This window comes from Mesocricetus auratus, unplaced genomic scaffold, assembly GCF_017639785.1.
Source record: "Mesocricetus auratus isolate SY011 unplaced genomic scaffold, BCM_Maur_2.0 Super-Scaffold_100676, whole genome shotgun sequence".
Taxonomy (NCBI): Eukaryota; Metazoa; Chordata; class Mammalia; order Rodentia; family Cricetidae; genus Mesocricetus; species Mesocricetus auratus.
The window spans coordinates 73,368,379-73,394,478 of record NW_024429266.1 but is presented as its reverse complement, the minus strand read 5'-3'; the positions used below and the strand labels follow the sequence as shown (position 1 = coordinate 73,394,478).

The window sequence follows — 26,100 nt, the reverse complement described above, 5'->3', positions numbered from 1 at the left end:
GCTGCTCTGAGTCTCCTTTCAATTTTGATTCAAAATGTTACCTCCAGTGGCTAAGAATCTTAACTTTTATCTACCTCATCCTTCCTGGCCTTTTTTTTTCTTTCTTTCTTTTTTTTTTGTGGCACAGGCCCTTACTGCATGTTTCATTCACTAACTCTTTTTTCCCTGTAACTTAAATGCTGACTGGAATCTGTACCCAGTTCAACATCACCATTATTGGAAACCCTGACCAAGGTTGATATAGAAGCTTCCAGTATTGGTTACCCCAGGCTCTTTGGGATTAGAGAGAATAGATTTAACTCCCTTTTACTCTTGTCTCATTCTCTCATATGTATAACAAAGCCACTGTCTCAGCTATATGTTCAACCCCACAGTTGAAGTAGCCTTAGTAACTGTGATTGGAATTATTCTAGTAAATCAATACAACAACCCTTTAAGACAGTATCACTGTGTCCAGAAAACTGAGGCTCAGAACTCAAGAGTCACTAGGGCACTGAAGATCTCAGAAGTCAATTTGGCAACTGTGATCTTCCAAATGAACAATTCAAAAGTACAAGTTCTACAACACTGGAAATATGTGTGAGAAAAGAGTAGAAAACAGAGCATCTGTTTCACAGAGAAGGGATGTGGATGCCAGTGTCTACCTACAATCCCCAGGCCCCTTCTGTGCAGTCTTTGTGCCCACAGTGAAAGCCAAGGATACCTGGTGTTTATGGTCATTTGTGAAACTCAGAGCAGCATTTGGAGAAACATGCTGAGAAGCAGTTTCACCTAGAAAAAGGAAGTATTAGTCACTTCCCTGTGCCTATTCCAAACCACTTGACAAATACTGCTAAGAAAGGGTGAGTTGGTTTTGGCTCATCATAGCAGGGGAGGTGCAGCAACAGGTTGAGGTAGACTTCATAACAGCATTCACATTACACATTATGGAGAAGGGAAAGGATGCACTGCTGAGAGCTCCTTTCTCCTTTTCATCCTCTCCCGGAACCACTCCAGGTACAGTTGCTGTGCATATCTAAGGTAGGCCTTCCTTAATTAACTCAATATCCAAAGTCCTTCACAGACATGCATATATGTTTGGTGCCAAGAGGAGTCTAGAAGCTACCATATCAAAAACATCTATACTAACCATTACAGTGTCCATATGTATTTGCACAACTGTAAACTGTTTCTGATGGCTTCTTCTCTTACAGTTTATAAGCATGTGGAACATTTTCCTGTACACACACACACACACACACACATACACACACACACACACACACACACACCACACAGAGAGAGAGAGAGAGAGAGAGAGATCCTTCAGCAAAAAAATTATCTTGAAGAGAGAAACAATTTTCTCTAGACTATGGTTATCTTAGGCAGTGATTGTTGTCTGGCTTCCTACTGTATAGGGAAAAAGTTTGGTTGGACCAAAATTATTATGTGCCCAATAGACAAATATGCTTTATGTGCTGACTCAATGTATCTAAAAGGCCCACAGACCTCCTAGGGTGTTTGACACAACACAAACCCAGGCTTCATTCCAGATTAACTTAATCTGGATGTCTATGATTCTGGGATACTAAACTCTCCATTTTAAAATAAATTCTCAATTATTTTTAAACATTCTTTAATACAAAGCTAGTAGCCAAAGAATCAGGACCAAATTTTAAGATTACTCTATTATCAAATTACATATGTGATAGGTTACTACCTGAAATCTGGTGTGAAAAGCTTTTATTTATGCTAGTGTAAAGACCCAGGTATGAGGCTTTGGGACATATTCAATGAGGAAAATAAAGCATGAGAATCTTCATGCTGTGACATCAGCGACCTAGAATCCCAGGACCGGAAGGTAGAGATAGGTGGATCCCTGGGACTTTCAGGCTATCCATTCTACAAAATTCAGGTCACTAAATACTCAGTGGGAGAAACTGTTTTGAAAATTATGTTAAGAGTGATACACAAACACTTGTGTCAACCTCTGGATCACACACACACACACACACACACACACACACACCACATACCATCTGAAGTCAGCAAGCTTTTTATAAATGGCCTTTACCATGGAATCCATCACACAAGGGGACTCATAACTCCTAAGTCCTAAAATTTACCCTCAATGGATTTCCAGGATCACCAGACACCAGATTTGTGATCTATGCAAAGAAAGTTCACAAAAGACTAGTGTTGGATAAAAGACTTTCTCAGCTCAAAATGTGATTTTGAAAATTATAATTTTACTGGGGCTCAATATTTCCACTAGGATTGGCATCTTCATCTTTATGCAACTGCAAAATACTGAAAATACTTTGAGTTAGACTTGGGATTAGCAAAGTTACAAGGTTTCTAAGTTTGATGTCTGATGTGGGAAGTCCTTCTGTGTATATTTTTGTCTTACTGGTTGATAAATAAAGCACTGTTGGGCAATAGGGAAGCAAGATAAGTGGGACTAGGAGTTGAGGAGGATTCTGGGAAATCTAGTCAAGAATAGAGAATTGCCATGTGATCCAGGGAAGAGAGGATGCATCAGGATGGTGTCCTCAGAAAAATAAGTTGTTATAGAAATATATATATATATATATATATATATATATATATATATATATATATGTAGCCATGAGTTAATACCTAAGACAGAACTAGGCAATGAGAAGCCCTGGACATTGGCCAACAGCATTGTACTAATAGAGTCTTTGTGTGTGTTATTTGGGGTTGAAGGGGCTCTGGGACCAGGCTGGGTGGAAGAATCCTGTAACAGATGTCAATCAAAATTTAAATTTATTAAAATTGAATAACATTTAAATCACTTTCTAGTTTCAATCACCATAGGTCAAGTTCATAAGCATCACCACAGACTTCACCCATTTCAACATACAATGGAACGCTTCATTTCCCTTGTCACAAGCATTCCAATGAGTTACGTAGACTATACCCATAGTGCTTGATTCTCTAAAGCAAACATTATACTGCAATCCTCCCACTTACATGTGCTCTGTATTAGTTGCTATGATAGAACACCTGATCAAAGCTACCTAAGGAAAAGTTTAACCAGCTTACACTTCAAGGGGATGGATTCCATCACTGCAGGGAAGACATGACTGCAGGAAGGGAGTACCTGACAACAGAAACAGGACACCAGCTGGTTACATTGCAACCATAGGAAACAGAAAGTGAACAGGAAGTGAGTTTGGCTATCAAACACCAAGGGCCACCCCCAGTGATCCACATCTTCCATCTAGTCATTACCTCCTAAACATCACACAACCTTCCCAATCAGGTGGGGACACAGTGTTCAAATAAATGAACCTGTGGGGGACATTTCCCATTGAAAGCACGAGAGACATTCTGATCCACTTTGTCACCAGCAGTAAGGAACACAGAGCTGTACAACAGATCCTTTCCTACTATTTCTTGTTTGATATTTTTACTTGAGAATGGCTGCCATTATTTACAACATTCATTATGAGCAAGTTCTTTGTTTAGATCCTCATGTCCAATTACCTCCAGACATCCGCTTTTCCTTATTCATGTTTCAGCTTATCAGCCTTTTAATGTGACACATCCTTCCCTTGGCAACATCATCATTGTTCCAGGCACAGTGGAGCTTTGTATAGATGCTATCCTGTATCTTTCAGGTGATTCACAAAGACAGATTCAGTGTATTGCTTAACTTTCAAGGGGAAAGATTATTTTGAAAATTTCAAAGGTTCTCAAGAGGCTGTTAAATTTGTAATGAAAATTGTTGCTCTCTATATAACTTGGGAAAGCCATTTAACACCTGTCAGTGTCAGCCCACTCCCTTGTAAAATGAGAAGAGTTTATGTTTATGCTCCAAACTACTGCTCCAAAGGTTTGAGCCAGATAATTAGTAGAGAATAGGCTCTGCCATGGAACCTATTTTATTTTGCTATATTTAAGTGACCCTACTTAGATTCTAATATAGAAACAAGATAAGGACAAACTTCAAAGTGGAATTCTCTTATAATCTTTCATCATTATTTTTTATCTTCTTAAATGACATTTTAGGGACTAGGGATATGAATTTTTCAGTTATGTGTTTCCTATGCCACCATGAGAAGTTGGGCTTGAATCCCCAGGACTCATGTAAATGTGTGACATGGTGGCATGCATCTGTAATCTTAGCACTGAAGGAGAGAAAGAGGTATCTCTGGAGTTTGTTAGGCAGACACTATAGCCAAATCAGAAGACTATAAATGATCTTAGTAAGAGGCCCTGTCACAAAGGAAGAAGGAAAACAACTGAGGAAGAAACTTTTCCTTGACATTGGGCCTACACATACACACAATATACATGCATGTATATCTGCAAACACACACACACACACACACACACAGAGGGAGGGTGCTAGATAGCATTGGAGAGAAGTTAGAAGCATTTTTGAGGATCAGAAGATGGTAGAGTCTGCCATAACCAAAAAATAAATAAACAACAGTTCTGTTTGACACCCTGACATTCACTTTTGATAAAAATGAGGAAAAAGTAAAAGTCAACATTGTGTGTGATTATGTTCTTGCTTTCTGGGCTCATGAGAAATCCTTATTCTTCAGTAGGTTCCCTTTCAGACAAGAGCTGACCAGTACACAAACCTGTTAGTATGCTTCAGTGACAATGCTTTTTGCCTTCCTACCAGGCAAACAAAACCAATGTCACAGCTGCCAACCTGGCCTTCAGGAGTTGCGTGGCTTCTTCGGGCATGCTACTCATGTCTCTCAACTGGGAGAATGCTCATATCCTTAACAGTCCTCATAGGTGGCTTCTCTGTTTCCTCTATGTCTTGGGCTGCCTTCTCTATATACTCCTTCTCCATGGCAGACCTGCCCCATTTTTTTCTTAAAGTACAAGACTGCAATAAGGATATCGTGCTAGCGTGCTTCCTTCCACCATATTATTTATAGATTACATTGCTGTGGCTTGCTTGTCTAATTTTATGATCACCCTGCTAAACAAAAATACTCTTGCTATCTAGTGGTTACAGAAGGAGCACTTAACACCACGTGAATAATGACAGCTGGCTCCAGTGGTGCTTTTATGAAGCGTTCTTGCTTTTCAAATAGAGCAATATCTGGCACTAACCATGTGGGAAAATTTCATGATGAGAACGAGGTGAAGGGCTGAATTTCTAACTCTTAGATGGCATGTCATTATTCAATTGTGTTGAGTGAGTATTTCAGGAAAGTGCATCACAGAGTCTGGATCGAGCTGTGAAAATGTGCCATTCTCTTTAAGCTTCTCTTCCTGTGGTACTGACAGTCTGCTGATGTTGGGGAATTATTTACTAGCATTGAAAACCTCAGTAATGTGTGTGCTTTCCTTACTACATGTGCAAATCTCTACCAACTGCTTCTCATCCTTCCCCCAATTGGATGTGTTTTAGTTGGATATTTTTCAAGTTCACTTTTCATCTTGAGTAAATACTTTAGCCAACACCCAAAGGTTACTGTTCAATTGTGGAAGCTTCTTATGTAGTTCATCCTCAACCACTGAGAGCAAATACTGTTACAGTCTGAACTGTTAAGTTATAATGCATTGCAGAGCACTGCTATCAGCAGAATGTATCATTTGACATCAAGAACTCTCTTCCAGAAAGCAAAATGCAAGTACTGATTACAGTAAAGGAAATCTAACCAAACAAGGAAAGAGCAATGTGTATTATTGGGGTTTTGGGCTCTCAGGCAAGTAGGGTGTGGGTGCAGTTTTATTTCTTTCTGGCAGTACTGGGAATAGCTAGGCAATCCCTCTCCAGTAGCCAAGTTGGTAAAGTAAGTGTTCGGGGAAAGACTCTGAGTCAAAAAAATAAAAAAATTAAAAAAATAAAAAAATAAAAAAGAAAGATAAAGAAAAAGAACCAAGGTGGAAAGTGACTGGGGAAGACAAAATGTGTGAGAAGATGCTCGTCAGGGCACACGTGTACCTTTGCATCCACTCACATATGGGTGCATGCTGCATAGACTCCAAACCACATAATCAAAACCAGCTCTATTTGTATTAAAGTAACAAATGCACATTTAAGAAAGTGGGAACATGATTTTTGCTTCCATATATATCTAAAGCATCTCCCCATAATTTAATACAACACTGTCTACAAATTCCATACTATTAATTCACTATGCTTGGAGAAATGCAGGCACAATTTTGTATGCATGTGTTTGCATGTACATGTGTGTATGCATGACTGTACATATATATGTGTGGAAGCTGGAGTACAATCTTGTGTCATTCCTTGGGATACTGTCTGTTTTATTGTTTTAAGACAGTCTCTCAGTTTTCCAGAGAACTCAGCAATTTAGCTAGGCTGCATGTTGAACCACCTCTGGGATCCATCAGTCTCTAGCTCCCCTGAGCTGAGATCTCACATATGCCACCACACTTGGCATTTTCAGATGATTCCTGGGTCTGAAAATCAGGACTCATGCTTGCACTGGAAAGCATTTTTCTGATGGAGCTCCTTTCCATCTCCATTCATGGTAGCATCTTATACTTGGTGTCTCTTCTGAAGTGTCATGATTTAATCGTGTTCAGTGTGTATTAGAGGGGAATACAGCAGGGATGCTGGCTAGAGATCTGAGAATGGGCTGCTCTTTCCTAATATTTGACTCCCTGTGGTTCTGAGACGCTGTAGTTGTTGGGCAATTATTTAACATCACTGAAAACAACAGTAATTTGTACCCTCGCTTCACTACTTGTTCACACGGCTGCCAACCAGCTCTCATCGTCCCTCCACCAGTATTCAAGTCTTCATACACAAACTCCAGAATTTCAGTTTAGCATGAGTAAGCCTGCTAATTGGAGTGACCTTTACAATGTTTACTCCTACTGTCATTTTCAGATAGGGATATCTTACGAAATGGCTTGCCAAAATACCCCACCTCCACTCTGGTGTTGACTTTGACTACATAGGCAGTCTTACCTTTCATTTTTGGAGGAATGTAGGTGGAACTAATTACAAGAAGGCAAGTCCTTTAACCACGGTGGCCAGAGAAGGGTTTGGGGAGGAGGCAGAAAAGGAAGTGGGAGGCACAACAGCAGACATGAGAGTTCTATATATACTCTGGATTTGAGAAAACACATTAGGCTTTTTTTGTCTCAGTGAGGTGACCAAATCCCTACGATAAACCGCTTAAGGGTGGAAGGGTTCCTTTGGCTCACTGATTGAGGGTATAGTCCACCATGATGGAAGCAGGTATATGAGACAGCAGGTGACATGAAGTCAGCAAGCAGCTAGGGATGAATGTTTGTGTCCCAATCACTAACCTCTTTTCCTTCAGTTCCTGACCCCATCCCTTGGGAGGGTGCCACTCATATTCAGAGTGAGTCTTCCCACCTCAGTTAACCTTCATCTAGAAATTCATTGGCAGACATGCCATCAAAATTAATTAAAATTCGGTCAGAACAGAAGACATCTCAGGAGGAGGAAGATAACAGCTCATCTATGAATTCATATTCTGCCATGGGTAAAGTGACCTCCTAAAAGGAAAGAGAAGTTTTTTGTTTTTTGTCTTCACAGGTAAACTCAGCAAAGAATACTGGACATATGGATTCTGGAAGAAGAATGAATAGCTACCCTGAGGACCATCAAACAAACAATAACTCACTGTGTGGTATCAAAGTCTAAATCTCTCTATATTGTTTTTTTTCATAGTACCCTTTTATCTTTATTTCTTCACATACCTCAGTCCCCATTCATTTAACTGAAGCTGGCTTTGGAGTTGGATTGGCTCTCCTACTCTAAACTCAAGCATATTATTTAAATACAATTCAGAATTTCTGTATTATATTAAAGAACCATTGATATAAGACAGAAGAAAATAAAATTAGGGACTGTTATCTGTAGATTTCTTTTTCTGAAAAGTCTAATTTCCTTCAGGTTTACCATCTTCCCTATTGTCACCTCTTCCAGGATGCATACATATAAAAGTTAAAATATTTCTTTGTTAACATTAATGTTTGAGTTTTCCAGAGAACAAGGGATTTCCTGACAGCAATCTTCAACTGCTTCAGAAAGAGAATGAGGATCCACTTCCTTGACTTCACCTGATTCGACTGGAGGCATCTGAACTGCCCCACATCATTGACTCCACCTGTCAAGCACTATCCTGAAACTGGCTTGAAACTACATCACTCTACACAACTCCGGACCAAGAAACAGAAATAGCACATCTTCTACAATCTGGCCAGAGCTTCAGATGAGAGCTTCAATCAACACTAGAACCCCAATCAGGAACTTCAATCAAGCATTTCCTGCCATACAGAGACTGTCTGATCTACTGAGATTTTGTTATACTGACATTTTTCTTCTCACAGGTCCCCATGAGATTATCATCATCCCATCTCAGCAGGAAGTAGTTTTGAGAATTCCACGCCCCCTCTCCCTACTATTGATATTATAAGATAGTTTACACCTGTTAGTGTTAGTTTTCAATTATTTTAGAGTTGGGATTGGAAGGAGGTGTTCAGATTTGGGTGTTTCTTTCACATAAATTTAGGTTTAGATAGAATAGATGTTTGATACATTTTGTTCATTGACACAAGTTACTTGTCCTTTTTAGACTAAAAGGGGAATTGTAGGAGAAAGCCTGTATGCCGCCATTAACCACGTGACTTACTAGAGGCGCATACAGATGAGGTAATAAAAGGGCGGTTTACCACACTGCTAACCACACCCACTTTAGGCATGACTAAAGACTTTTACAGACGGACGTAAAGATATATACGTACGTAGGCGGTGAACTACGTCACTAGCCAGGCCCACTTTTGGGCATGGCTAGGGGGCATTAAGGGGGAAGGCATAAAAGACAGCACATAGGAAGTCTTGGTCTCTTTTCCCGGAGTTCAGCTTCCGGTTCGGCAGTGGAAAACTACTTGGCTCATCTGGGTTACTTGTTTGGTATCTTGTGAGTAATTTCTACAATAAATACTTAGTTTTACTTTTAGTAAGTGTGTCACTTGTCGTTACAGGGTCATTTGGAGCCACATGGACTATATACTGAGATCCTGTCTCAAAAAAAAAGGAGGAAAACAAAAAGAAGGAGGAGGGGAAGGATGAGAAGGAGGAGGAGAAGGAGAGGAATAAATAATAACAATTTGTATTCTGTAACATCTTAAATGATTTGAAGACAGAGATCATTGACTGTTCAGTACTCAACTGCAGTGCCAACTATCACCAAGGAACCTGGCCACGGAGATCTACCAAATACTACACTTGAGTGAATGAATGTTACATTTTAGTCAAATATGAACTCATATAACCAAGGGTACCAACAAGTCAGAGCATGGCAGAAGTCAGGGCATACACTCTCTAGTATCAAAGATGTTCTTCCTTGTCTACCCCTCTATTGTAGGATAAGAAAACTAAACTGGAATACAAATAGGTTGGAATGAAAGATTCGACAAGACCACAGAATATTAATGACAGAATATAATCTATCTCTTAGCAAATGGGATCCAGATGAGCCAGGACTCAATGGAGGATACCACATTGTGAGTGAATACATCATGTTCAAGGCTAATTAGGATCTGGGATTCTTTTTGTATGTGAACACTAGGGGCAAAAATGTGTGTGAGTTTGTGTATGTGTGTGTGTGTGGGAGAGAGAAAGAGAGAGAGACAGAGGAGAGAAAGAAGGAGATAGAGAGTGCATGTGTACACATGTGCATATGCATGCATAATGAATGTGTGTTTGAGTACATGTGAAGACCAGAAGAAAATCTCAAATGTCATTCTTTAGGTGTTATCTTCCTTACTTTGGTTTTAAGTGTTTAGATTGCAACATGCCTATTATGCTCGTCCCAATGATTCACCTATCTCTAACTCCCGTGGTAAAACTCTACTATTTAACATATCCAGCCTTTACATGAATGTGATTACTGAACTCAAATCTTCATGCTTTCAAATGTGACATTTTCCCCATTTGTTGTCAAATCTTTTATGAATCTAACGTTGTCTAAGAGCCATTTCTGGGATGATTTTTTTTTTTAGTCAAATGAAGGATAGTGCCCCTACTTGAATATTTCAATCATAAGCTCTATTTTAAAATGTGAAAAAGCAGGTAGAAGGGTGCTTCTGGTTTCTTTCTTTCTTTCTTCCTTTCTTTCTTTCCTTCTTACTTACTTTAACTATGCAGCCAGTGGTGTTTTGGATATGGTAGACATTCCAAGAGTTTAATCCTGCAGTGCTGGGAGACCCAATTGCTCTGATTTGATCTCCTTTCTCTCAAGCAACTATCTGCTTTTGATTAGTTGTTCCTTCATATTTATCCATGTTGAAGTGTCTTCCACCTAGTCTATGGAATTTTTTAGCACTAGAATAGAAACCTTTGCAGGAGCCGTGTAAACTATATTTTTAAAGTGAAGGTTAAACCTCTAGGGAAAATTTGAAACTTATTTCCCATACTCAAACAAAAACACTAATTGCTTGTCCAGAAGATACACTAGGTTATGTTTGTGGTTAAATTATTCAAGGAAGAACCATCTTTGCTGCACCTGTCAGGGTTCTAAACCTGGAATACTGCTGGCCATGGATCCCATCCCATTGCTGTCTCCCTTCCTTTGAACCTGAAGAACTTTCTATCTCTTGCTCTCAATCAATCCTTGTCCAAACTCCAAGAGACATGAAAGAATAATGGTATCTGCATTTGTTTTGAACACCTTCTATGTATAAGATGCATGTATTATCCCTCTGAACACTGACACCTGTCTAGAAAAGGGTGAAATGACTGGATGTGTGCAAAGTTGAGTCAAAATGTAAATAACAGAGGCCTTATCTACCACCTCAATAACTAGAGTTTGATTCCATTGTAAGGTAAGGTAGCGTGTTTCCCTTTCTCACAAGTAGACAGACAGTACTTGCTTTAGGCATTTGAAAATTTAAAATGATGGTGATGACACTTAAGCAACAATGATATCTGAGCAGATGCATCTAGCCAGGCATTCAGAAGCCTATATCATTATAAGGATTGGGGAAGAGACTCAGTTGGTAGAGTGCTTGGCTAGAGTTCATAAAGTCCTGGCTTTGATCTGGCTTTGCTCAGGTTAGGCATGGCACACCTGGGAGGTGGCATTCGAAGGATGAGTAATAGAAGTTCATCCTTGGCTGCAGAGAGGGTTTGAAACCAGCCTGGTCTATAGAAGACTATGTCTCAAATTTAGTTCATTAATCAGTCATCTAAACATTTTAAAGAGTCCCTGCCACAGATAAATGAACAAGGTATTGCTCATGTTCTATCAACTTCTCTTGCAGATCTTAATTCAAAACAGAAATGCTTAATTTATAAATTTATTTTTCATAGCAGCAATAGGTAGACACATTTTTAAGAGGCCAAATCCAATTTCCTCACCAACTCAAATTATTAAGCTTCTTTTCCTTCTAATTATAACTGTTAATGATACTGACAATGGCAATCAGTGCTTCCTTTGGGACCAGCACTTTCCCTCTCAGGTCCAAAGAGTGTATATCAAGGGAGATAAGGAAGAAACTGGATGTTACATTGGTTGTGTAGCAGGAAGCCTCTTTAATATGATAAACAGATGGGGAGCCCTTATCAGGGTGTCAGATGAAGGCTTATTGAGGTATTGATCTTGGGAAGAGATCAATACAGAGAACTCTTTTGTCTTCTAATTATTAATTTAGAAATGTTTCTTCCTCATAGAAATTACTTGAGAATGTAAAGTCATCTTTTTTCATGTTTCCATCTATAGCAAAAGCTTCCTTAGCTTCTGTGTTTCAGAAAGTGCCTTTCTTAGTATTTCTCTGGAAGGCAGTGCAGGCAGCTCTGGACAGCAGCTTTCTCGGTGCTCTGAGAACATCCACTCTGCATCTCTCCTGCCAAACAACAGGCCTTAGAACAAACTCTCGTGATAATATACGGGCCACTGTTATGTCTTTGTTTTAAGCACTGGTGTCTCACATTGTCAGTCTCTGAGGGAAACTTTTTATGGGAAAGCATGAAGTGTCACCCTCAGTGTGGTTGACTGTTTGTATTTTCTATGAATAAAAGCACCCAGTGTCCACCTTAGTTTCTTTCTTCATTGCTATGACAGAGGGAAATTAAGAGAGGAAGAGTTGTTGCTGGTTTACAATTCAAGGAGATACAATTCACAGTGGCAGAGAAAGTTTGTGACAGGAGCAGGAAGTGACTGTTCATACTGTCTCCATAGGAAGCTGAAGGCAACAGGAAGTAGATCCTGATGTCAAGCATCAAGGCCTAGCCCAGTGATCCTCTTCCTCCAATAAGGCTCCCTCAACCAACCTTCCAAAATAGCACACCAAATGTTCTAATGCATATGCCTGTGGAGGAAATTTCACATACAAGCCACAACAGTGACCTTCCTTTACTCAAGAGGAATGTGATACTTTATCAACAAATAGATCAATCAACATTGCTTGTTAAAACAACTGACAAGAGTGATCAGGCTGATAAGGGAACACAGATGCCTTCCTTCAAGGAAACTCACAGTAATAAAATCCAGGTTCCTGTTCCTTAGAAGCCCACTTGTCCATTCATGTGTAAAGAGGTGTGAGGTGAGGGTTTAAGAACACCCTTTTAAAGAACAGAGGCAGATTCAGTATGTTTTCTCTGAGTTCTAGATGGACTGCCCATATGAAGTAGCTGAGAATCTACCTACATGCAACAGTCCTTCCAAGCTAATTATAAAGTTCCTCCCTTCTATAAACATTCCAAGAAGTCCATAAAGTTAAAGATTTCTACTGGAAACCTTAGATCTCGGTATGTCCTGGGTCTGAGGGTGTTCTTCATAAGGCTGTGACAAGGAGCATGAACAGTAACTTCTGTTCTTGTGCAAGCATGCACACGCGGCAGAAGATGCATGTGCACATGTGTGTGGTGCATGTGGAGAACAGAGATCAATCACTCTCCACATCACTTTTATTTTGAGGCCAGTTTCCCTATTCATTTGCAACCTGTTGATTTAGGGAGACTATCTGGCCAGAAACCACAGGGATCATCCTGTCTTGGCCTCCCCATGCTGGGCATGTAATTGTACCATTCAGACTGACTTACGTGGGTTCAGGATTCGAAACCCATGTCCTCATGATTTGGCTGCAAGCACATTGCCAACAGAATGGTCTTTCCAGCTCCTACTCTGTTTGATTTCTGACCCACCCTGGAATCTCATCACTTTCTGCTACACATTTCTCCAAAGTGTTTGGGTATCCTGGTCTCAGCATGTTAGAGGGAGCACCATGGAGAAACAGCCCAATTATCTCCAAGCAGATTTGTTGATACCTAGCCTGTTTTCACTACATGATGACTCTAAGGCCCTGGGTAGGTTACTTAGCATCTCTGTGTCTCAAACGCGTTGTTACAAAATATAACTAAGGATGATTCCTACTGTTATGGTTACACACACACATACTCACACACACACATACACACACACACACAGGCACGCACACAAGTACGCATTTGTTCTAGCTCATAGCAAGTATTATTTAAAAAGAAACTATTAATTTGAATCAGATTGCAGACTTTTTTGTTGTTCAGGCAAGTTCCTCTGATCTTGAATTCCATTCATTGCTAGGCATTGCTGTTTACAGGAGCAGCCTTCTGACTATGCAAACAGATGTCCAACACCTCCTGTACTCTCAATCCCACAGTATGCCATTCACAACAAGTGCCTGGGCTATGGTCCTTGACTTCCCTAAAACCAGGCCGCTCCTCAGGTTCCTCCTTACTTGGTGGCACCTTTGTTTACTTGCTCTGGACACCCAAGCCTGTTCTCTTCTTTGGGATTCTAGCAAGTGGCCATACACACTTCCTTTGAACTCTGGAACTGGCAAACACTGGGGTTGAATTTGGCTCCCATGACAACTAAACATGCAACCTTGAACAAGCAGTTGTTGGTGAACTTTCCTGGGCATTAGTCACAAACCTACAGATGTCAACCATGAGTGTCCCTAAGAATTAACAGAAGTTCTTAAAATTGTAGTCATGTCCCTAACTAACTACTTCAAATTTTATTTTGTTTTTTAACTATATGTATGTATTTGTGCAGGACTGTGCTTGGGAGAGCAGGCCCCCATGGAGTCCAGAAGAGGAAGTCAGATCTCTTGGAGCTAGAGGTAAAAGTGGTTATAAACCACCAACATGGGTGCTGAGAATCAAACCTGGTCCTCTCCCAGAGCAACAAGGGTTCTGATTGAAGAACAATCTCCTAGCCCTAGAAATTTCCTCTCTGACACATTGCATTGTGCAATGTGATATTGTGCATTGGTTGTACTTCAAGAGTCACTTGAGCTTTATAGGACTGTGGAGAGAGTCAAAGAAAGCAATATTTTAAAAAAATGCTTACCCAGGAATCACTGCATAAAATACAACCTTTCGTTTTCTTCCATGAAACAGGGCAAAAGTGTATTTAAAAAGAACACAGAGATGAGCCTCTTCTCATTTTGTCCCCATTTCATGCATGAAGGGAGAATACCATACTGTAGCATTTCTCACTTAGAGAGAAGAGTTTAGATTGCGTGGGCATTGCCCTTACCATGGCTTTCCTGGCACCTGATATAAAGGCTTTCCATTTTAGATAAAAGCTCAACATATTTATTACACAGCAAAGCAATCTTTTTATATTACCCACGGTTTTTAAACACCCACCCACACATGGGGGTGGGATGTATCAAGAATCTGTTTGTGGAGGTTATCCAACATAATGTTTTCTCATCCTGTGTTTGTGGCTCCTCATGCTCAAGCTGAGAAGCTAAGAATCTTGACCAGAGAGTGAGACACATGCTTTTCTTAGTAGGAAATGTGCTAGGAGAAAAAGAACCAGATACGGAGGGGAAACTGTTTTATAACATATTTGGCTGCAGGAAACTGAATATACTGTTTTGTGTGTGGTCCACCCAGTGGAAAAAGCAAATGGTTTGCATTTTTACAGGGACTAGAAATGCTTCGGATTTAATAGCAGAGACCAGGGCAATACCTCTTGCTTTCATAATTGATTTTGCACCCTCCATGTGATGTGCATTCCTATATGTTTGGGGCCAGGACTGGATGTTACCCAGAATCTTCCCTAATATTATTGCTGTATGAGGGCAGTTCACAGGGAATGGGACTTGTGACATCCAAAATTTTCCTGGCATTCTGGAAAGCTGAATAAAAACCAGTGTCTGTCAGTCTTAATAAAGGTTTACCAACATTGCTGTGTGTGTGTTAAATGTGCATGTATGTGCACATATGCATGCCTGTGCAAAACGTAGAGGCAGGAGGAAGGTGTCCTGTGTCCTCCTCTACTATTATTCCAAGGCAGGATCCTTTCTTGAACCGGAACTCACAGTAATTATGTTGAATGTTTCTGTTGTTGGTTTTTCTAACCAAACACCTCCAAAGAAGCACAACCTACCAGTGTGCAAGCACATTGCAAAGGGCTTGTAAGAATCCACAGAGGATCCACGAAACACTAAAAAAAAATGTGTTCCTTTTCTCTTGAAGACTGACATAGCCTTCCCAAATTTGACTTCTGGAAAAATGACCAACATAAGACATTTAAATTTGTAAGAGGCACAATGGAGAACAAGGAAATAAAATCCCAGATGTGTGAGTATGCCCCATCACACTGTGAAGGAAGAAAAGCCCACAGAAGTCAGAGTCATTCCCACCCCTACCATCAGTAGCAAGAAGGTGGTACAAGCTAGTTAACAAGCTCACACTGGTTGGTAAATGAAAAGTATAAAAGTAGAGAAGTTTTTCCTGAGGGACTCACACCACTTCAGCTGGCTAGTGAGGTCCAGAAACCTCCTATGTTTGCTTCCCCAAGCAGTGAGGTTTTTCTCTCCTTGCCTGAATTCTGACCTCTAGTCTCTGGCCTCTTTATTTTACATGTCTATTGTTACTCCTAGTTTACAAATCTATGCACTTTTATTATGACATTTTACTTTACTACAAAAAAAGAAAAGAAAACACAAAAGTCAGGAAACACCTGCCTTTGTAACAATCCCCTGATCCTCACACACCAATCACAGATGTCAAACAAGTGTAAATTAGATCAGTAAGAGACCAAACAAAGCTTTGGCCAATTTTCCATTTTGTTAGGGAAAGTGACTGCAAATCAACAGGAACATACCATTTACCCACTAAATGAACCCCAATCCTCATTATACAATTAACCAAAACACAATTGTATGTAATATAATTACTCAAGATTACAATTACACAAAAGTAATGATGCAGGGTAGATGGCAATGACTTTCATGTAATCAAAAATAATGAGAGCTTCCTTGATTTTATATTAAGGTATCAAAGAGACCTCAATTGACAAATGTCCCTGTATTGATTTGCAGTACATTAAATACTACACCAGCTGATGGGTTTGGAAGCTTCTCCCTTGCCAGGAATATAGACTTGGGGTGGTAGTCATTCCCTGTAATAGCTTTGATTTGGAGATTTCTAAATTAGCACATTTTAATGAAGCACACATTTTATTACCCACTTTCACATCTGGTCAAATTGTGGAAAAAAGGCATTAAGATCAAGAAGTCAGTGTGGAAAAGAGAAAAAAAAAAGATGTCAGTGTGGTATGTAGGTGATTCCATGGGAAATGGTATTTATTTTCAGAAATGTGTATTATGTTCCATGTAATTAGAGCAGTCATTTCCAGCATTAGTAGAGACCATGTTCTGTATGGCTGATTTCCCATGTTACAAAGTAAAGGTACCTGATGCTTTTTATCATTTCTCCCCTGGACTGGGATACTCACTTCCTGAACTCCCTTAACTCTGCCCTACATTTTCCCCAACTCTTGTTTCTAGCCACCAAGTCTGATAGTGTTCCTTCTTAAAACTCACACGGAGAATTCCGCATGCAAAAAAGGCCCTCATTGTGATGATTCCAGGTCCACACCCCCATCTGTGTGGAATGCACCTTCTCTGCATGACCTAGGAGCTGAACTATAGCAATTGAACCTAAAGTATGACACACTGCAAGACAAACCACTAGTTACTTTCTACTCAGGAAATAAATGTTGTCAAGAAAATTATCATATGTGTTAGTTATAAAATGCAACCCAAATCATTTTGAGTTGATAACTCTTGCGAACTATGTTTTGCTTCCACACAGTTCTGTGGCACTCTCTCCTACTAGCTTCTGTCTACACTTACCTTTGCCAAGCATGATTTTACTTTATCCTTTAAGATACAGTCAATCACCGACTTAAACTTCTTCAGTCTCAGTCCTTATTCTCACAGTGGTACCAACTTACTGGTATCATGTGTCCTTACTGGTACCACCTGTTTTACATGTATATTTGAGTTCATAGCAATAGCTAATTAATGTAGCCATGGATGTTTAACACCAACCCATTTGTAAACATTTAACAAATCTTATTTACCCACTGCCTCATTGATATTTCAAGAGGGGGAAACAGAACTAGAAGAATGAAGCAGGTAGGTGTCACAGAAGAAATATGGCAAAATCCTGCTGAAGTTCACTATACATTATCTTTGTTTTCCTGACTTTAAATCTAAAAAATTCCAACAGAACAGGAGTCAAATCCCAGGAGAGATACAACTGGAAACTGAGTGTCATGTTAGATCTCTGGGTTGCAGAATAAAAGAACTGATTCTCATTAGCCTACTGTCTGGTCTCTTTGAGCAGGGTTGATAACAGCTAGGACCAGCCATTGTCAACTGACAGCATCCATGTTGAGCACAGCCAAACCCATAGCAGTAGATTTCTTGAAGCTTTGTGTCATTATAGGAAGGTTATGAACAGCAGGCAAAGAATGAAATGGTTTAGGGGAGAAGTAATTCCTCCCTCCTTTCTGCTTTACTCTTAACTTCAAAGTAATCAAATGTTGTTTATGCATAAAATTTTAATCCTTTCACAAATTTGTATTTTGATTTAATTTGCATATCCCATTTACTGCAAGTCAACACGAAGAGAGACTCAACTAATTTAAACCGTTTTTCTCTGGGCCTGAAATCCTTTCAGAAATATTTTCCATTAGGTGACTCAATTATGTCTAATGTGGCTAATGTCATTGGATTAGAATTTTGCTTAAAGAAACTCATATTTAGAACAGTGAGAACAGGAAGGGATGGGGGAACAGAGGAGACAAGACAATAATTACCTGTCTTTGATGCTACACAGATCAATGTGTAAATCACTAAAATTCCCCAGGGAACCTTGCTGAACTGAAATGAGGTCCTTGGGCTGGTTATCAATAAAGATGAGCCTCATGCAGCCTTGGAAAGCCTTAATGGGATTTAAGCATTGGGAATCGGTGAGATTGTCAGGGCACCCTGTGGGACAGAGAAAAAAGATGAAGAACACTGAAATGATCTGTCATTGCTTTGGAAACCTATTGATGGAAGACCTTGAGGTCTAATTATTTGGGCACTTTTTTATTCACAGCAGGGCACACTTTTGTTGTATATCCTAGCTCAGGAGGATGGGCAGAAATTATGCAAAATAGGTATATTCAGTCACTATTAAGGAAAAAAGTGCCAAAGGGAATATCTTTGGTATAAATTTTACCTTATCTCCCACTGTGGGTTTGTGTTGTTGTGTTGTTGTTGTTGTTATTGGTGTGTGTGTGTGTGTGTGTGTGTGTGTGTGTGTGTGTGTGTACACCTGCACATACAATGTTTCATGTGGGCACCAGTAAAAGCCAGAGGTTGATATCATTTATGTCTTTTCTTTTCGTTTCATTTCTTTTCTTCTTTCTTTTCTTTTTAACCCCTTTCCAATTTATTCTTTGAGAGAAGGTCTCTTTGTGAACCAAGTCCTCACTAATTTCTCTAGGCTGGCTGGTTTTGAGCTCCAGGAACCCACCTTCATTCTTCAAGTTACTTTTTGTGGCAGTGTTCCTTCACCCAACCTGGAGCTTGCTGACATAGGTAGGCAAGATTATCAGTAAGCCTCCGTAGCCTGTTTATCTCAGCACCGGCATTCAAGGGGTTTAATGCCATGCTCAGTATCTTATAGGTCCTGAGAATACAAACTCAGAATCTAATGCCTTCATGGCAAGCATTTTACCAACTGAGTCACACACACACACACACACACACACACACACACACACACACACACACACACTTCCTTTGCTGCTGGAAACCTATTTGTCTTTCTTTTGAATGACATCCTTCACATATTGTTCACATATTGTTCAGTGCTTGGAAATGTTGGTTCTGTCTCAAAACATACATCTAAATTCACAATGCCATTCTGAATTACACTTTCTTTCTAAGGAAATCACGCTTTGCTAAGGATGGCAGCAGTGTAATTGTCTGGTTAATTGCAGAGCATTAACAGGCTTAGTTCACAAGAAAGGTACTCTCAGAAGCCAAGCTGGAGTTTTCACATGCTGTGCAAAACCAATCCAGACGTTAAGACAACTGCGGGCTTAAGTGCACATAGTTATAGGCTGTAATAGCACATGCAAAAGGTTAACATCACACCTCTTTAGGAGTGTTCTTTAGAGATAAAAAAATGCTTTGTACCTGTTTAGCATCACCTGCAGCCAGGACAACCTACCATCATTAAGATGGGTGAAGACCACGCAGGTAGATGAGTATGTGTGCTCTTACAAACCCCATCTCAGTGGATTTAATAGGTTCAGAGCATATGGGAATGTGAGCTTGAAAACACAGCAATGAGCCATAAATAACGGGGAATTATTTCAGCCATCTCTAATAGACAGTCACTGCGGGGCTGAAACCCAGCAGCTGGTTAACAGCTCACAGGCACACTATAAAATGAAGAGATGCTACAACTTCTAATTGAAGCTGTAGGGAGAATTTATGGAAGTTGACGATTATTGCTGAAGCTCATTTTTCACCTTCCTTAAGTTTACAGTCTGCGTGTGAGGGTTTGTTTAAACACTGTTCAAATCATAGATAAATCTTCACATTCTAAGACTAGAACCCAATGGAAACACACCCAGAATTTAGCATATTCTTGCTGGGGGAGGAGAGCCATTTTGCCTCTGTAGTATTTCAGACGATTATTGTAACATGATTATTCGAAGCCATTTTGCTGGCAAATAAATCCCTGACCATCATTCTTTCTCCATTGCTAAAATGCGTTTTGTGATACAGAATGTACAGCGTGGAGTTGAGAGCATTGCTCTGCATTTGTTTCCATTCATTGGATTCACTAGGGGGCTGCAGTGAACACAGATGTGAATTTTTGCCATATAGGCACTGTCTCTCTAGCTGTCTACAGATTATTATGGCTTTATTAACCTTTGAGCAACAACGTACATGAGTATGGGTGTGCAAATGCCACAGCCTGTGCATGGCTATCACAGGACAAGGAAAGGACTTGGTGCTCTCTACCTTGTCTGAGGATGGGCTTTCTGTTTGCCACTGTGTACACCAGGTTCACTGGCATGAGTTGCCTGAGGATTACAGACATGAGCTACAAAGTCTGGCTTTCTGGGGGCTCCAGGCATCCAACCACAGGTCCTTATGCTTACATAGTAAGCACTTTATCACTGAACTATCTCTCCAACCTACAGATTATTTTATTTCAAAAAATAGAAGCCTTGTTATCTATCACATGGAAATATTATCACCTAAAAGTATTTCCTACTGCTGGGGGTGTATTGTGACTGTAGATGAAGGACAGTGACACTTCCTCATGCTAAAATCCAACCTCAATAATCCTGTACCACTTCGCTTCCTTCTAAGGAGGCCCCACATATTAATTCTGTATCTGTGCAAATACCCTTTTGTGTCTCAAGCCTTCCATATATTTCCTTGAGAAGACATGGATGATTTATAGATTTTGGAGCTAAGAGACTACAGTGTTTGTGACATAGCTCAGGGTAAAGTGTATGATTAGTATGTGGGAGACTCCAGATAACTACAGTCTATGTTTTATTGCTATTATTATTTTTTATTATTATGTGTGAGCAAAAGAGTGTAGACAAGCATGCATAGCCACGCATTTATGGAAGTCAAGAGACAGATTTATGGAGCCCAGTCTCTTCTCTCACTATGGGTGCTAGGAATAGAATTCAAGTTCTCAGGTTTGAACAAGTGCCTTTGCTGAGGGAGACATCTTGTTTTCTCTTCAGTGAATGCTATTTTTCAATGCTTGTCTTCAGTCACCTCCTGGGAAGGAACTGTAAGTTCTAGAACAGGGTCATTTCCTGCACATATCCACAAGAGCTGAACCAGTTTGAGCCACTCTCTCTACACTGCGTAAGGGGATGTATGGTGGCAGGCTGGGGTTGGGTGTTCATGTGGTGCTGTGTGTCGAGAGACTACATGGGGGTTGTGTGCACATATGATGGCATGTATGGAGAGTGTGCATGGGGTTTGTGTGTGCATGTAGTACTGTGTGTGGAGTGTGGGCATGGGGTTTGGGAGCTCTCTGTGTTCTAGAAATGTGATTCCAGGGACTTTATATGAAAAGCTTGAGTTCAGAGAGACATGAGGACAGACCAAGACTATAGAAATAGGCATTGTCTCTTTTAATAAAAGACAGATTTAAAATACTCAGCATGGCGTGGTATGGATTCTATGAGAGAATAAATAAAAATAGAAAAGATACTCAATATGGGTTTATTCATAAAAATAGTAAAATGCCCCCTACACTTTGTCCATCCCAGTTTGTTTTCGCTTGTGACATTGGGAATGTCACAAGAGTTCAGTAAATATTAGAAAGAGCAGCCATTCAGAAATAACAATGCCCTCCCCCTTCCCTCCCCTCCGTGAAGACCCTAGCTCCTAGCCACTTTTCTCTGTCCCATGCATGGGTGAGGGTGAACTCTAGGATATGGAGAGGGCCAGCGAGGCTCACAGGTAAAGTGGCAGTAGAATGACCTAGATGACTGAGCAGGCTGATGATGCCTCCCACTTGAGTTTCCCTTGTACAGGTACTTGCTGATGCTCAGATCCTTTTCTCTAAGTTTTCAGCTGACTTTTTCCTTTCCAGTGTGATCAAGGAGCTTGGCGTGGCCACAAGTTTCTCCTTTGATGAGTTATGTAAGCCAGCTCTTGTAGCCCCAGTTCCTTCTATCCTCAGCACTGCCCTAGATAGCTTAAGTTTGCACAGTTGTCTGAGGCTCAGGTTTCTCACAGTTTGGGGTTTGTGTGCATGCATGTGCACATGCAGGGTTCTGGGGAGAGTTGTCTAATTGACAAAGCACATAGTAGAACAATTCCCCTGTCCTTTTGTTTGAAGTCTCAAAGGCTAGGGAATTTACCTCCAAAGTAGTAACTATTTCCAGAATAAATTTGCAGCCGGGAGGTGTCCTGAGCCGGGGAAGCAGCATCATTATCCAGGGTGAGAGTGACACGGTTTCTCCTGGCATTGATGCTGACAGAATGCCACAGGCCATCATTCAAGTCACTGCCTGCAAAAGAAACAGGAAGGGCTGCTTCATAAGGGTAATTACTCTCCTCTGCCTTACGGCTTAGTCTCTTTTCTCAAGTCATTTCTGATAGTTTTGGCTTAGAAACAAAGGGGACAAACACAAGTATGTGGGGAGTCTGTGCCAAATAAAGGTGTGCTATATATTAATTAGGATGCTTATGAATGACTACAGAGGAAAAAACTGAAAAAAAACTCTTAAAACCCTCAAAATGATACCAGCAAATGTATCCCCATACAACTGGTCTTTGTTTTTGTTTTAACCAGTGGTTCCAAGAATCAAAACCAGGACCTAGCGTATCCAGTGTAAGCACTCTACCACTGAGCTACACTGGCTCTCATAAATTATTTATTATACAGGATCATTGCCTTAGTTTCCTTTCCTGTTGCTGTGATAAAATACCTTGACAAAACTAACTCAAAGGAGACAGGGTTTATTTCGTGGCACAGTTTAAGGATACCTTCCACAGTGGCAGGGAAGTAAGGCAGCAGGGATAGCTGGTTACATCACACCCACAATTAGGAAACAGAGAAGGACAAGTACATGCTGCTGTCTCCCCTGAGCACAGTCCTGATCAGATGCCCAGGTGAGGGAATGGTCCAGCGTACTCAAGATGGGTCTTCCCATGTCGACCACTATAATTAGGGGAGTCCCTCACACATATTCTAAACCAAACCCTTATTTCTATAATCCATCTTGAGTGTGCCTGAAGGCATGCTCCTGGGTGAGTCTAGATTCCATCAAGGTGTAATTTACCATTAATCATCACAACTACATGAGGGTAGTTTCATTTAAGAGAGTAATATGCTTTGAGCATATCCTCTTCGATATCCTATTAACCTTCCCTGTGTCTCATCCTCCAAATATATGTGTTTCTACTTTCATGTCATATTATAAAAGCAGACAAGGCCAGCCCCATTGCAAAGCAGAAAGTGTTTCCTACTACAACTGGGACCAGGTTAATTGAACACTAACTATAGAAATTTTAATATATTTAGTTGACTGTATATGTGTGTGTGTGAGTGCATATGTGTACATGTGAAAGTCAAAGAACAATTTGCATCAACTGAATCTCTCCTTCCACTACTTGGAAACCAAGATTCAAAGTCAAGTGCTCAGGCTTGGTAGAGGGCACCTTTAGTGGCTGAACTGTGTTTCTGGACTCCAACAGTTTTTCCTAAGTTTATCATAAAACATTGCTGAGTCAGCTGCCTTCACTGATCTCTGACTCTTCCTCTGCAAATATGATCATACCAGTTTGGTATCAGTCTAAAGGGGTCAAACATGATCAGAAGACAATTCCCTGTGCGTTTGGAGGGCAAAGAGGTTGCTAATTAAAAACAACTTGTCTTGATCCTTACCCCAAATCTCTTTCGGCTAGCTGCATTAGGAATTAACTATGAAGGTTCAGCTATTGTCTCTCAAAAATTTGCCATCTGTGGAGACTACTGCTTGTCTACAGTCTATCACTTAGAAAACATTGATACTGACTGCCCGGGCCACATATCACAGAACTGAAGAATACAACGATATCAACAACCTAGCAAATAGACACTTAGTGTCACTCTGGGCATAGCATGGCTGTTTACACTCTTGAATTCACAGCAGCTATGATTACCAGCATAAGACCTACAAAAGATCTGTCCCACTAATCACTAAGTGTGAGGAGCTTATCACAATTCAACCCACAATGATTTCTACCCAGATAATTGTTGCTGAATGAGAGGCCATTTTCATCAGCAGTGCAGTCACTATTAAGGTACCCCAGAACATGTAACTCCCCACCAAGCTCCTGTAAACAGTGCTAATGAAACACATTGATTATTAAAACAAAGTCACAGAGGACCCTGGAACCTTCACTGGGAAACCCTTTGAGAAGAAGGCCTAAAGAGGCCTACTTGGCTCTGAGTCGTCAGGGCAGAGTGAGCAGCTCTGAGTCTCTATGAAGAGAAGCTGCCCAGGGCAGTCTCAGCCTGGAGTCCAGCTGTGCTCCCACCAGGGCAGCTGTGCCCATCTGCTCAGAGGATCCCAGATGGCAGGGACCCACCATGCTGCCAGTCAGCTCCCTCAACATCTGCTCCCCGTGGAGGGGAGACCCAGAGGCTTCTCCACCTGGTGGCCCTACCTTCTCTCACAAGTGGCTGTCACAGACAAGTTAGGATTTGGGTCTTGGCCATGGGGATTACGCTAATGAGGTAAAGCTTGTGTCAGGTGATTCCTAGGGAAGAACATTTGATAATTTTGCAAGAGCATTAGAGGTACAAGCCAACTGTAGGTCTGTTTTGCTTTCATTTGCATACTAATTTAAATACATCTCCATAGCACAGGAAGTTCTGTTTGAAGGCCAACTATGGACTGGGCTAGAAGAGGGAGCATGATTTACCCAACAGAGTCTAGGTAGTACCCAGGAACCAAGCATTTAGTTAGGCACAGGCCCTGTGGAAAAGGTTATCCAGAAAGGCCAAGGAAGCTCACTCTAAGCACAGTTCCACCATCTAGGCTCATCACAGATGGATAGCACCTGGGAGATGGTTAAGGTATAGTTGTAGGAGCCAGAGCCTTCATTTACATGGTCATATGTGAATATGGGTCTCTGATCCTTCCCAGTTCCATTACTCCTGTCTTTCTGTATTTGACTGCTGGTTGTATGTGTGTGTGTGTGTGTGTGTGTGTGTGTGTGTGTGTGTGAATGTTTATGTGTATGTGCATGTGTATCAGCTGTTTTGTTTGTTTGTTTTTTCTTTTTTAGACACAAATTTTTCATTTAAGCTGTGGTGTGGTGTGATACTTCTAGTACTTGCACTCCAGATATCTTCCTCCCTCTACTTATCTGAGCTGACATTGCAGCCAGGCCATGTTGCACCCAGCTCTTTGTGAGGCTGCTGGCAATCTAAACTCAAAATTTCCTGCTTTTGCAGAAAACACCAATGAATCCATATCTCCAGACCTTGACTTTCTTGTTTTCTAAAGTGTTATTTATTTGTTGGGTGTGTTTGTATGATTCACATGTGTATATGGGTGCCACAGGTGCCACAGTGCACATGTGTCAGTGTCAGAGACAACTTTGTATAGTCTGGTCATACCCTTTCTGTGGACTTTGAGTTTGGATTCAGGTCATGGGAGCTGTGCAGAAAGTGTTCTGCTTCCCTTTCTGATGAGACAATTTCCCATGCAGTCACCTGGTCCCACATTCTGAGGCATGGGAAAAGCCCAGCTCTTCAGAGAAATAGTAGAAAAGCAATTTTAATAGAACAGGGATCACCTGGGGAAGTTTTGGAAGTACAGATTCAGAGCTTCATGGGACTTTAATTAAGCCAGAATTCTGTGTCATCTGAAATGTTGACAGGTGCAAGGATCCCCAGGGAATGGGCTGTGCAGTCACATAGAGGACTTCTTTACTGTAGAGGTCAGCAAAAGGAAGAAGGGAGGAAAAGAAAAAGGAAACATGGACTAGATTCCAAGGGAGTCAAGTGGCAGCCCCCCCCAAGGTGCCTGCCTTTTCATCCAGCTGTTATTTCCTACTTCAGTCTGTACATGAACTAAAAATAACATCTCTAGATAGTCTCCAAAGTTTGATTGTTAAGAAAACCACATTAGAGCCAGCAAGATCACTCACCTAAAGACGTAATTTCAACATCATGAACACACAAAGTGAAGAAGAGAAGTGACTTTTGCTAATTGTTCTCTGACTTCTGCCTGTACATCACAGCATGTATATGCATGTATATACACCCAGAGATACAAATGAACAAAT

At 40.7% G+C, this 26,100-nt stretch overlaps 1 protein-coding gene across 2 annotated transcripts in view; it reads right to left on the bottom strand.

Moving 5' to 3' along the window:
- Cntnap5 (contactin associated protein family member 5) overlaps positions 1-26,100 on the bottom strand; it is a 919,042-nt gene that overhangs the window by 409,109 nt on the left and 483,833 nt on the right. For both annotated transcript variants that reach the window (XM_040737777.1, XM_040737776.1), the window contains 2 exons: positions 22,179-22,328; positions 18,093-18,264 (listed from right to left, as the gene is read on the bottom strand). In XM_040737777.1, coding sequence (XP_040593711.1) covers positions 18,093-18,264; positions 22,179-22,328 — 322 coding nt within the window. The remainder of the gene's footprint in view (positions 1-18,092; positions 18,265-22,178; positions 22,329-26,100) is intronic.